Below are 13,898 nucleotides of genomic sequence, written 5' to 3'. Positions count from 1 at the left end.
GGTCTCACAGGTAATCATCATTAAGGCTAAGTGATTGTCACGGAAGTCACAGGTGTTACGGGTTCTGTGATTTTGGCCTTTTTTTTTTGGTAGTTCCGGGACTTTCCCCATTTCTTTGCCATTTCCAACATTTGCTCAGGGGACAGCTCACCTGAGAATTGGAGTGAACGTGATGTTGGCGGACTCCATGTCATCCACGTCGTAATCATCATCGTCGTCATCTTCGTCCTCATCATCATCCTCCGTTCCAGTTCTTATGAGGCTGCGTCCGATCTTCCTGGTCTCCCGGTCCAGGCGTTCTGGTCGCATGTTCTGTTTGGAGCTGGAGGCCGCAGTTCAGAATCATGCGTTGCTTAACCCCAACTGGGATACATTCATTATCTATACCTCCCACACTAATCCCATCGGGGCCATCTTTATTATCTATATCTCCTGCACTAATCCCATCTGGGTCCCCTTTATCATCTTTCTCTCCCACACTAACCCTATCTGGATCACATTCATTTTCTTATTCTCCCACGCTAACCTTATCTAGGTCACATTCATTATCTTTCTCTCCCATGCTAACCCCATCTGGGTCACATTCATTATCTGTATCTGCTCACTAACCCCATCTGGGTCACATTCATTATGTTACATTTGCTTAGGGCACTCATGGGTCTCTCACGGAAAAATAAACATAGGAAATTGATCAATCAAATCATCAAACCCTTTTCCTGCCAATGTCTACTCAGCGAGTTCTAAGGTAACACTATATTTCAAACACAAACTTTAAAATACTGGACTTCCTCCTTCATGAATGTGACACTGAACATTTAAATGTATTAAACATAAAATGATTGCAATGCAAAAGCCTGGGTGAAAACAACCCGTACTGTCCTTTCATTATAATGAAAAACCAAAACAATAAACGGCTCACCTGGGTTCACCAAAACTAGTATTTCTAATGACAAGTCCAGAGCTGGAAATAAGAGACGGAGGAAGAGGATGACTCAAAGAGACAAGAGTACTAGCAAGGTGCTATATAAATGCAAAGCTATTATTAAATGGTAAATGGACTGCATTTATATAGCGCTTTTATCCAAAGCGCTTTACAATTGATGCCTCTCATTCACCAGAGCAGTTAGGAGTTAGGTGTCTCGCTCAGGGATACTTTGACACGCCCAGGGCGGGGATCGAACCAGCAACCCTCCGACTGCCAGACAACCGCTCTTACCTCCTGAGCTATGTCGCCCCCCCATTAAGATTATATCACAGTAACCAATGGAAATCCAACAGTAAAGCCTGACAGGAGTACATATCACTATTCTTAGATCTGAAATATAATCACATATAAATATGTAAAGGCTGCTGTTTGAGTTTAAGAGTGATAAACAGTGTAAAATCACCCGATTGTACAAAAATCCACGGTTGAAATGGTAAAAAGGTGTTACAAAATTAATCATTCATATGCAACAATGGGTACCCACTACACCCCACAGTGGGTCTGGATCTCCATAAAATTGTGACTTATAACCACACAATGAACTATAGGAACTGTAGGATTCAAAAGGACAATCACTACATTACCCATCGTTCTTTCCATAAACGAGGATAAGCGCATTCGTGTTCAAAAATTGGTGTGGCCACCAGTTCAGTTCAGTGTGTGGATATAAATCACGATTTTATGGAGATCCTCCTGGCCCACGGTGGGATGTAGTGGGTGCCACTATGAATGGTGGATTTCGTAACACCTTTTCACAATTTTAAGTGTGGAGTGTTTGACAATCAGGTGGTAAAACAGATCTGGCCAATCTCAGAAAACCTCCCAGTACAGCTACTTACTCATCATCGTCCTCTATATCCAGGAACTCATCACCCTCCCAACCACCAGCCGCACCTTGGACCGGGTGGTACCGTACATCCAGCTCAATGTATATCTGAACACGAGAAGAACACAACCACAAATGCGCTCAGGAACACCTCAATCACAGGGTACCAGTCAATTTGCATTATGTGTCAATACCCATATTTAAGAAGGTTTGAGTTTCTGCTGAACAGGAGATACTGCACGCCTTGAGGACTGGCATGCACCTGTGTCACATCCAGGAATATTCACATCCCTTCAGTGTTACCCGGCAGAGGCTGAGACTGCAGGGTTCTCATATGAGACCAGGCGCACAGCCCAGTGCAGCTGGGAGCTTACGTCTGTCAGGCTGTAGTTACTGTCAGTCAACGGTTCTCGTAGTAACAGTCTCCCCGACGTCACCACGTGCTGTAGACTAAGGACCAGCTTCCCCAGCAGTCTAACAGAAAAAATGAAGAGAAAAACAGCATCCAAATCACAATCAGAATTTGGCAAAGATTATTTGACTCCGTAATTGAGCTAACTACCCTATATGGCAATGGTAATAGTGTGGGGGGCCGCTTTCAAAGCAAGATTTTTCTCACTGGGACAAAGACCCAATCGAAAGCCAGCATGTAAATTTTTGTAAGAAAGTCTCAGAAGTCAGTGTTTCCCACAGGTTGAGAATTTATTTGTAGCGTCGACTCCATGTACGTGTTTTGGGCGTTGTTTGTACTGTTTATTAAATTGTATTGTAGCTATTACGATGTTATTAAATTTTGCTGCGCAGACAAAGTTCACATTTTGTGTTCGGGCACTTTATTTATTTGTACATATTTTGTACTTTTATTTATGTATTTTTTACTGTGGCCGAGACTCCACACGAGAATCTGTAAGGCACTTTTCACGTCAAGTTGTACGGCCGACACAGAGAATGAACAGAATGCAAAGAGAACCCAAAACAAAACAATTTTTGCAGCAATGGTCTCAGGTACAGACAAACATTTATGCTATCAGAATGATTTGAAGGATATAACCACATACAAATTCTAAACATAAGTTAAGGGCTTTAAAGTCATTGGTGTCTGATATCCAAAATGCCCTCACTTCTAAACACAATGGGCCTCATTCACAAAACGTGTACGATCATATTTGATGTGTAAGAACGTTTCCAAGAACATTTTTGCATATTTGTTCATGGCTGTTTCCTTATGCAAATCACATGAACAAGATTGTGCATAACATTTACTAACAGCTAGCATTCATTTGATCTGCAAAAAACAAAGGTCTGCATAAATGTGTCATGAATCTCATATTATTTTTTGTAGGAACATTTTTAAGAACAAAAGTAAGAATAATTTAAGAAAAGTTTTGTGAATGAGGCCCAGTGATTTTCATTCATTTCAATGAAAGTAAGTAGGCCTAACTGTTAACTGTAACTGTTAGGTACTATAACAGTAATGTTATGATAAACTATCTGAGGTGCAGTTTCTCCCTCTGCCTCCTCTAGTCTTTTCTGAAAGAATAATTTTTCTATAGGCCACTCATCTCTGATAGGTGTGAAAAGTTAACATGTTAACAAAGCAGTTCAAAAAGTAATATTAATACCTAAAGGCTGGCATTCTGAAATTGCAAAATTTGTGCACTTGTGGGGCGCCCTCGAAAAAACAAAACCCTAGATACAATAGAAATGCTAAATGTAAATTACAGGGATGATTAAGGGAAGTGAAAATAGTTCGAATTAGATGAGCAACATAAACCAATTTCTTACAGTAGGCCGAACAGCCATACCCAAATAAAAATAAGCCGCCATCCTGTTTCCCTTTATTCAAATCAAGAAAATACGTCAGCGTTAGACTCGGCTTATGTTAATGAACTGCTGTCAAATATTAACCAGCAGCTTAATATATTTGCATTACATGGGAAACAAAACCTTTTGTACAGGGTGTGAAGAGCGTGGGTGTCTTAGAGACAGGCATTGTGTACGTGTAAGTGTTGTGAACTATGTGTGGGTGCATCTGACGCTAGTGTGTTTGTAACAACCTGTTATAGCCTGGCTGAACCTACCTCTAATTATACAACTAAGACTACCTGTGTACCTGTAAAACGAGTGTAGGGAGGCTGTGCAGAGGTCAATCAATCTACAGATAGTTTTACGTTGTGTCTAAATGAATGCAGTTTCAGCATTGTATAGCATGTTTTTTATGTGGTAATGTGAAACGACTATACAAATTACATCTCACTTTGGAGGAGTATGTCATAAGTCATAAGTGGAGGAAATTTGTGTTCAGGTGGGACATGCTCAGGTGGTTGAAAAATGGCCTGGGATGGATAGGCACCATTAACATGCAAGGACTCTAGTCGATCTGTTTCATACTGATGCTAATAAGTTGTGCTTTCAATAGCAGCTATCAGACGAGAGGCCAACATTATGCAGGAATGGCCAGAAGCATCACAAGGGTTCACAGTTGATGACAATATTGTGATGTGAACCACTGATTGCAGAAGGCGGTTGACAACTGCGCGTGTGCTGTGACTCATTCCAGTGACGGGTAAGGTTTGCGCAAAGAGACAACCTAAGGCACTATGGGGTGTGTCCGTATGTGCGTGTTTTCTTTCTCTCCGTCTCTTGCATTTCAAGAAGTCCAAACAGGTGAGCTTGGCAAGTTCCTGCTAAGGACGAACCGGCTATGACGCCATGCGGCTCAGGACTCTGAAACCAACTGATCATTAAAAACCAAACAATAATTTCTGATTTAAAGCTTGTTTATGTAACGCTGAAGAATAAGAGGTCACTGTGTGCTTATTCAGTATTTGTGCTCTAAGACTAGACACAGCCAATCATTTACTTTGTTGGATCTTACTATATGCTTATTAACCGTGTGCCAAGCCAGACCTAAAATTATGCATGTTATTGATAAAATAATTTTTGCTTATAAAAGCAGGGACTGCCCCTGTTTTCTACAGTTTGGGCTTGTCCATCTTGTTGTGTGTAAACTGCCAATCTCTTTCTGCAGAAATAAATCCTATTTCTTATATGGATATACCCCATTGTGCCTGGTTATTCTATGGGGAGAATTTTCTCTGTTCAACATAACCTAACATTAGCTGGGTGAACACCGATGCTTGCTGAATGCTAGCCAGCTAATATCCAAATAATGTTGATAACTTTTCTGTCTTGGTTAGGGCAGAGGACATGTTATTTTGAAGAAATGATGAATAACAAAAGCTCAATTTTACAGATTTTGAAGATTTTTACCAGTTTTTACCTGGCACAGATATGGTCGCACGACTGCAACGAACGAAGTATGTCTGCTTTCAGGCACTAATCTACCCGCCCTGTTCTACATAAACCAGCTACGAGAGGGACAGAGGAGGACCAGCTCACGCAGCGAAAGAGAGTCGGCTGTATGTCACCTGGTTGGCTTCAGCAACCATGTTCTCATACTCAACCAATCACATGTACACATCACTAATGGAGCAACGTCAGACCTTGCCTGTGCTGCTCTTTGCATGCTTCGCTTGTTGCTGCTCAGAGAATTGTGCTCACAGATGGGCCCAAAGCAGCACAGAAGAGTTCCAAAAAGAAATACAAAAGCTGCTAGACAGCTTTCTGGGCACTACACCTACTCACCATACAGAAGGAATCAATCTGGTGGTAAAAAATGCCAATAATGTCTTTGAAAATGGCAGACAAATGGCTCACAAAAGAGAGCAATTGCTTTGATCAAGACTGTCAAGACATTCTAAAAGAACTCAGGAGATTGTCAAATCAAAATCACAGGTACCCAAACAATAGCCTTCTATACTGTGAAGCAATACAGAATAATAAAAAAGATTAAGTAAATTCATGAGCAGCCGGCAGAAAGGGAGAAAGTGATAAATGCAAAACAATTTTTTTTCCCACAGATTGCGTTGTTGCCGTTCTCGTTGTTAGTGTTAAATCAGTTTAACCATCAGGGTCCAAGTTGAACTATGCAGTTGTTCCCTGCACTTGGATCGGTACTTCTCTCTAGGGGTTTCGTCATACTTGTTCCTGGTTATGGTTATACACTTTGTTGTACGTCGCTCTGGATAAGAGCGTCTGCCAAATGCCTGTAATGTAATGTAAATGTAATGTAATGTAACAATATTGGGAGCCATAGAAAAAAAACTGAAGCGTATATGAAGAGCTGGCAATATAAAAAATGTAAATATTTTCACTAACCATTTCCAATAACTTTTTAAGAAAATGGAATTAGGTGCAAGTTCTGATCAAAGCCATTTACAAACACTACAGGAACTTGAATGGGCTAATAAAGACAATCAAAATCCATTAGACATATTGGACCAATTACTGTAAGAGATCTTAAGACAAAATAAAAACATTGAAACCGAAGAAGTAATAAAGCATCTAGACCTGATGGTGTCTTAAATAAGATGCTAAAATGTTTAAATATAAAGCTTTGAATGGCCTTTCTAGAATTATTTAATTTGCTTCGGAGTGTAGGTTATGTCCCTGACATCTGGAATCATTAACCTATAACTCGAGACACCAGTTTATCTAACACAGTTTACTCACTTGCGATTCATACCTTGGAAGGGGTTGATAAAACTGTCTTGTCAGTCAATTATCACATTTCCCCTCCCCAGGAATCTAAATCAATTGCCACTAATTAAGCACAGAGAATGACTGACAGTTATGAGCCCACATTGCCAAGTGCTGCAGCTGGTTTCAGTACATAGAACCGCACATTTTATAATGTTTGGCTGCAAGGGGCTTTTTGTTTTAAGCAATAGGAAATTGACATAAAACTGCAACTACATTATCTGCACAAAAATCAATAAATAAGACAAATCATAACAATTAAATAGTTTGCAGTGGTATAGGCTTATAAATATGAAAGGGGTTACAGCAAAGCCTGCATTCGGTAGAACAGTACTGCCAGACCTGGGCCCTGGTAGTAAACCAGAGTAAAATTAAAATTTTAACATTTAAAAAAAAGATCCCAATCTCAGAATAGAGAGGAGACTAAAGGCAAATTAATGTTAGGGCCAAAATATATTGAACATTTCTCAAATTATTATTTATAAATACTTAAAATTCAAAATGAGTTTTACAGGAAACTATACTGCAGTGAATGAACCAAGAGAGAGGGTACATCTACAGCATGAAGTGTCAAGTTTTTATAGAGATTCCAATTAGAATTTGGCTGAAAATCTTTGAAGTTGCTATTGAGCTAACAGCCCTTTAGGTCAGGTTTTGGGTCCACTCATTTATCAAAAACACAGCAAATGCGACAGACACCCAAGAGCTTGCATGTAAAATTGTGTAAACAACTCATAAAGGTACCTAGAAGCACCACAAGGAATGCATGCAGAGCAGAATTAGGCCAATACACATTATCTACCAAAATACAAAAACAGGCTATCTAATTTTCCAAGCACTGAAAATGTAGTGTGCCCCACTCGCATCAGAAGAAAGCTTTGCTATACTATAAGAAAATCTCAGGATCCAAAGACAACTACAAACCTAATTAGAAACCAAACTGCAGCACAACGAACACCAATGACATGACTTATTAGAAATCTCAAACAAAATCAGAAAATAAAATGACACTTTGGCGAATTCCCAGCAGGACGAAGTACGGACTCAGTGAGCAGTGCCTAGCTATAGAGGCTGGCAGGCACCAAAAACATGGCCACCCAAAGAGAAAAAGACTGAAAACTAAGAGGAAACAGGGATGCCTAATGGGGAGAAGTTAGGATGATTCCAAGGGCCTTGACTGACAACAACCGCAAAAAATATTAGAACATAGGATTTCTGGGGTGGTGGGGCCCAATGTGAGAGTGTTTTATGGGGCCCAAAATCTCTGGTAGGGCCTCTGACTGTAAACACAATAAAACTGAAACGGAGAAACACTTAATGATTGAATGTGTCAAATTCAACCAAATTTGCAATAAAAATTTGCCACAAATGTTCCCAATTTGACAACACACCTGACACTGACAAGTTACCCTCCTTCTTAGGGTAAAACCAATGTGTTCATGCACACGCATACATATACACACACATGCAAGCATACACGAGCACACAGCATACACATGTATGACTATATAAGTACATATATTTGGCATGCCAGTAAAGCACTTTTAATTGAATTTTAATTTAATTGAATTTTTTAGAGAGAGAGATATAAAGAGAGTGATGTGTCATTCACATACCTCACACAGCATAGACTAGTGTCACAGAGGAGCACTCTACATAAATTATTATTATAAGCAAAAAAAAAAATACAGGCAATGAACATGACATGCTTTTATGGTTAACTTCCTTTAAAAAAATAAACCCATGTATATTTCCTGTTCATCAGATGCAAGCGAAGTGAACGTTTCCAGCACTGACCTGTTGCTGAAGACTTTGCTGCAGTTGTAAACGCTGATGGACAGCATTTCATCCTTAACAACCTTCCCATAGTGTGGCCACCTGAAGTGCTGTGGACACACAACAGCCGTTACATTACATTCATGCAGCAGATGCTCTTATGCAGACAGACGTACAGTGAAAGGGATCAAAAGGGGGTCCACCTTATGCGAGTTATGTGAGCAACAGTGCCATTCCTGGTTTAAATCATCCCAGACCAGGAAATCTAAGTCCAAGCATTAAATGTGAGCTTACATTTCCTGTAGCTGTTGATAAGTTTCAAATAGCCTCTCAAGTTACCTCACACTGTGTCTGTCTATGAGTTCTCCACATATTCCATACTGTGCCAGAGAATTCTGAAGCAGAATATGTTGCACAGCTGGATGTCTGTTGAGATTAACTGAAGGGCCTAATATGAGCTCTGCATGCAAGACAGGCAGAGTTGAAATAATTCTGTAAGATGGAGTGGTCCTGAATTTCTCCTATGTGAGAAATGTGAGACAGTGATCGACACATACAGGAGACATTAAAGTTACAGTTAAAGTTATTGCTGCTACAGGAGTAAATGTCTGATTCATTTTTGTTGACTTGATTAAGGGAAAGTTGTAACCTTTTCTGTTATTTGTTATATTACAGCACCTTTGATCTATGCTAAATCAAGTGATGATCAAACATCCTTTTTTACACAAAATTTGTTCCCCCAAAAAAACAAGGATTAGCATTTACTTGTTTATATATAGCAAGAAAATGCACATCTGTTCTTTACTAACATGATTAGTAAGTGCGACTTTCAGCATGGGTGGGTCTAACATCATAAATTCCAGAGAGATGGTAATATGTACAGAAGTGGGGAAGTAGGCAGGTGAGGTGATGTATGCATTTTGATAACACAGTTTGTCATACCTGTAAAGCCACACAAATATTAAAGCTTGTACACGTTAAACTGAACATACTCGGTATCGATCCAAACGTAACTCTTCCTAAAATCAAAGTGAGAAAGAAGACACTCCCTGGTTGCATAGCGCTTTTATAAAAATATATTTAAAAAAAGGGAATGTTTAACTTTTTCTAATGTTCCTTTTCCAGAAAAAGTCATCACACTTCATGCAGAATAAAATGACATTTTGGGGGTTTTCACTGCTGTCAAACTCAGCATACGGTCACTTTTGACCCTGAGGACAACACCAGGCTTAAGACGGTGTTAGACTAAGGAGCCGCATGTTCAAGGCTCATGTTGTTAAAAGGCCAGAGGGAAGGGATGGAGTGGGCAGTGAAAACGAGTGTTTACTCTGAGGGAAGAGTGCCCCTGTGTCAAGGGGAGTGCCAGGAAAGCCAGTGACTCACGCAGATGGCTGGGGTGCGTGTGAGAAACACACCTCAACCTCGGCCTCAAAACCAACCCACGTACATGAATGGGAGGGCTTTTTGAGTTCCAGGTACTGCTTTTCAGAGATCATTATCAGTACAGGAACACAGGAAACATTTATTTCACCGCGGCGTATTGCCTCTGGTTTTGTTTGTCTTCGGAGAAGGGAGTGTTTTTATAGGTATCCTTCAGGGTAGTAGGATATTGTCACAAACTTTAAGACATTCTCATCTATTTCAAAACTGCCCAAAACTACATAATAAAACCATTACGTTTAAAAATCAAGGTAGTATCAGACCTGCTCCTCAGATATCTTACTTTAAAACAACTGAATTATGTAGTTCTACTGAAAAATATGACTTGCTAACTGGTGACAAAATGAGTACATCACAACACAACACAATATCCAGTCAGTAAATACTCATTTAAAAAGATGTAAAGGAGATTTAAAAGACTACTTTAAAAGCAGGTACAGTATATGAAGTTTGTCTGATGACTAGGAGAAATTTTGTTCATGTGATAAGTGTAGCTTCGCATTAAAGGAACAACATTAAGTTCAACTAAGGCAAAAGGTGGGAAGTCCCTGGCTCAAAAAGTAAAAGTTCTGTCATGTGTTCCTTCCACCCATGAACTCAGTCAGCTGATTTCATTAATTAATTTCACTGCCTGCTGGCCAAAAAACTGCGATGTGATTATAAATCCAAGTGACTGGAACAAAATATTGGGGAGGACTTTCTGGTCCTGGATTTTCCACCTCTAACAATGGCAGTTTGTTTGATTAAGTGGGAGTGTTCAGTTAAGCGAACAAGTGAAAAATAGAAGCACATAAATTTCCAATTCCTCAACACCACTGAAAGAATCTGCCCTGGCGTGTCCTTTGCCACTGAGATTAAACCTGTCCACACCCCTGGGTGACCTCAGGCTTCTCTGGAGACAATGGCGTCACATAGATCACAACAGCCTGTTGTGCGATTGACAGTGGACATGTCTTCCTCATGCACCCCACACAACAAGGAACCTTGTTTTTTCTGCCCCCAGAAAAGAGATGAGATGTGCAGAGAAAAATGCATTGAATAAACTGCTGTGTAGATCACTAAAAATGCCAATAGACAACCAGGCAAAGCAGAGGCAGGGTGAGTCTAAAAGAGTGGTCTAAAATGATAACAACTGGCATATTCCTTTAATGATTATTAAATGGTTGAAGAATCATTTTTGCCATATTTCCAATAGAGTTTGAACTCAACTCCATGTTAGCTCTAACCCCATTCCCAGACTGCTTACCTCATTAAAGATGGCCACATTTGAACACTGCAGGATTCTGGTTTTATGTGTAAAACCTGGAATATGAGTGAGAGGGAACGAAAATATGCAATGAATTACTCTCTCAGGACAATTTACAATTACACAATTTAATACACACATATATATATATATATATATATATATATATACATGAAATATTGAGCCTCATTCACAAAATATGTGTACGATCACATTTGATCATAAACTGCATGTAAGAACGTTCCCAAGAACATTTCGCCATTCATCATTTTTTTCTTATCCGTATTTGCTCATGGCTGTTTCCTTATGCAAATCACATGAACAAGATTGCGGACAAAATTTACAAACAGCCAGCATTCCTCATCTCATACACTTGGGATATGTACAAAAACAAAGGTCTGCACGTGTCACGTGTCACAAATCTCATACTGTTCCTTCATAGGAACGCTTACAAAAGCAAGAATAATTTGAGAACGGTTTTGTGAATGAGGCCCATTGTGAAACATGGTTGCCATATATCCATACATTTGAAAACACACTGGGGGAATTGCAATCAACTTGAACCTGGGGTTGAAACCCCTGTACCACAGACCTGCATTATAGCAGCTCATTTTCTCACATATTAGGAATATATTTTCCTGTTGTTATGTAGTTCTGTGGTCTAGAGATTTAAACCAGAGGATTTTCTGCTAAGATGGTTGTAATGGCCACACAGTGAGCTGTGTCAGGGTCTATGATTACAAGTTTACAGTTGGCTTATATCCTAAGCAGATTTTCACTGAAAATAATGAAACAAAGAATACTCTTCTTCAGAACTTCGTTAAAACAAGAAATTGAAAACATTTCAGTCTAGAGGCTTTGGAACTGTGTGTGACACATTGCAAACATAAATTCCAATTTGTGGTTGTGGATTTTTTAGAACTATTTTCCCCCCTGAAGAATAGAAGGCAAAAAATAAAATGCACCACTCGACACAATGGATTTAATGTTTTTACAACTGCGAATAAACTTTGTCTATTTTTAGTCTGTTGTTATCTGCAAATAGTACTCTTGGACAGTTGTATTCCTTTAGGTCAGGCTTCTATTTTTATGTAGTTTTCAGTGAAGAAGGGTAAAAAAGGTTGTAAGAAGCAATAAAAGCAATAACTTTTAAAGGGAAAATTTCCTTCATGTTTTTTCCATTATAAGTTCAATTTTAATGCATATTTTAGGGGTTTTGAGATATAAAGCAAGAAAATACATTTTGTGTAACTCCAAACCAGCATGTATATTGATGCTATGCTTCCAGAGGTTGTACATACAAACACATAAATGTTATTGTGTTTATTCACAAGTATAAGCATAAATATCAGTTTTTATATACTTCTTTCCTTAAGTGAAGCAGGCTGAAGTTGCATACATCATGGCAAATTGTTCCAAAATTAAATAAGATTTATAAATGAATTTTTAAAAGCACAATCTGGTAAACATACACATATACAACATCTGGAGGCATGACATAACAGCCCAAGCTGCTTCTTTACCTTTAAGTGTATTTTCTTGCTTTAGGCTGTGGGCCTGGGAACACATAAAAACTAAAAACGTACACCAAAACTGGAATAATATCTAAAACCCAGAAGCCAAATTATCCCATTAAGGGAAGTTTATCAATTTGGAAAAGCAACCTTCTTGACAAAAGTTATCTTTGTAAAAATTCCTCAATGTGCAGAATTGCTGGCTCTCCATATTCAGGTAAGCTCATGAATTTCAGAATCAAAGAATGTGTCTAACCCAGTCTCCAGTTACCTGGAGTTCAAAATGGAAGATTCCTTCTAAGGTTAACAAAAAAAAAAACATCCCACATGTGTGAATCTGTCAGCATTGTGATCTTTCACCACCTCACTTCATAAACTAAAGAACAGATGAAGCTCAGACTTCCAACTCAAGGTTTGAAAATACTGTTTTGATGCAAACAAAAATATCTAATATCACAAACTCCACTTAAGTGTGCCAGACATGGGACATTCACTTTAAAATATTGATAAAGGAGAAACATGGTAGACTTGCACAAATAATTTCAATTTGCTGAAATATTAAAATAGTTGACAAAAATGCTGAAGTGCACATCCATGTTAAAAAATGACAGTTGAAGCCATGTTTAATTAGCCACTCTGATGGCCCTTACCTCTGAAAGACAACTCCACTTTACGATCATATTTCCCAGGCAAGTTGGTAATCTTCTTTAGATTGACAGTGATGGACATGTTGAATCTTTTTCCCCCAGTTCACAGTTCAGCTCTGGTCAGCCGTCTCCATTGTGTTGGGTATGTCGGTGTGTCTGAGGTTGAGAAGGGAGAGCTCCTTGTCACGGACTGTGTGTGCTGTTCCCTGTGCAAACAGGTGGCAGGAGGAGGAGCGCTTTCTCCCTGAAGGAAAGCAAATTTTACTGGACAAACGCAGTCTCCAGAGAGTGCGCTCACCTGAGTCACCTAGCCTGTTCAGCCTCCGTCAGATCAAGCACCTGTGTCCCATACACATGAACACATGCACGTATATACACACACAAACACATGCATACGTCTGCTTCACCAGTCTCAGTCATGCACACATACCCATCCATCACTGCAGTCACAAAACACAAATAGTACAGACTGATGCTAGGACCAGTTAGCACCCTCTAATTGGCTATAACAATGAATGAATGACCAAACAAACAAACCAATAAGACTGCAAGCAGTAATGCAGGGATCAAAGGAAAAAATCTTGAAGAGCAATAAAGAAGCGTCTTCAATATTTTACTATTTTTAATTTTGTGCTATAATCACTTGGAAGAATCATTTAAAAATATTTCTGGGCCATTTGTGAATGCAAAAAAGTATTAAAACACATCAGCAAAGAATTCAAATTTCTGTTTTCTGGACCTTTAATAGGTTAACTGGATTGTATAAAAGGTATAGTTTACTCTCCAAGGTTTTGTGTATTTTTGACTGCCTTTGACAGCAATTGCACAATTAAGTTATTTCACAATGAAGGACATTTGACAT

The 13,898-nt window shown here is 39.1% G+C and overlaps 1 protein-coding gene across 1 annotated transcript in view; it reads right to left on the bottom strand.

The window, feature by feature from the left end:
* The window catches only part of fer1l4 (fer-1 like family member 4), a 49,527-nt gene extending 36,212 nt beyond the window's left edge, over window positions 1-13,315 (bottom strand). Inside the window, exons 1-7 of the mRNA XM_035388659.1 lie at window positions 13,040-13,315; window positions 10,876-10,931; window positions 8,211-8,299; window positions 2,186-2,285; window positions 1,825-1,919; window positions 920-961; window positions 152-322 (exon numbers count right to left, since the gene is read on the bottom strand). Coding sequence (XP_035244550.1) covers window positions 152-322; window positions 920-961; window positions 1,825-1,919; window positions 2,186-2,285; window positions 8,211-8,299; window positions 10,876-10,931; window positions 13,040-13,118 — 632 coding nt within the window. The 5' untranslated portion in view covers window positions 13,119-13,315. The remainder of the gene's footprint in view (window positions 1-151; window positions 323-919; window positions 962-1,824; window positions 1,920-2,185; window positions 2,286-8,210; window positions 8,300-10,875; window positions 10,932-13,039) is intronic.
* Between the last annotated feature and the right edge of the window lie 583 nt (window positions 13,316-13,898).

This window comes from Anguilla anguilla, chromosome 13 (genome assembly GCF_013347855.1).
Source record: "Anguilla anguilla isolate fAngAng1 chromosome 13, fAngAng1.pri, whole genome shotgun sequence".
NCBI classification, from domain to species: domain Eukaryota; kingdom Metazoa; phylum Chordata; class Actinopteri; order Anguilliformes; family Anguillidae; genus Anguilla; species Anguilla anguilla.
The sequence above is the reverse complement of the archived record's forward strand: the minus strand, read 5'-3'. Positions and strand labels throughout refer to the sequence as shown.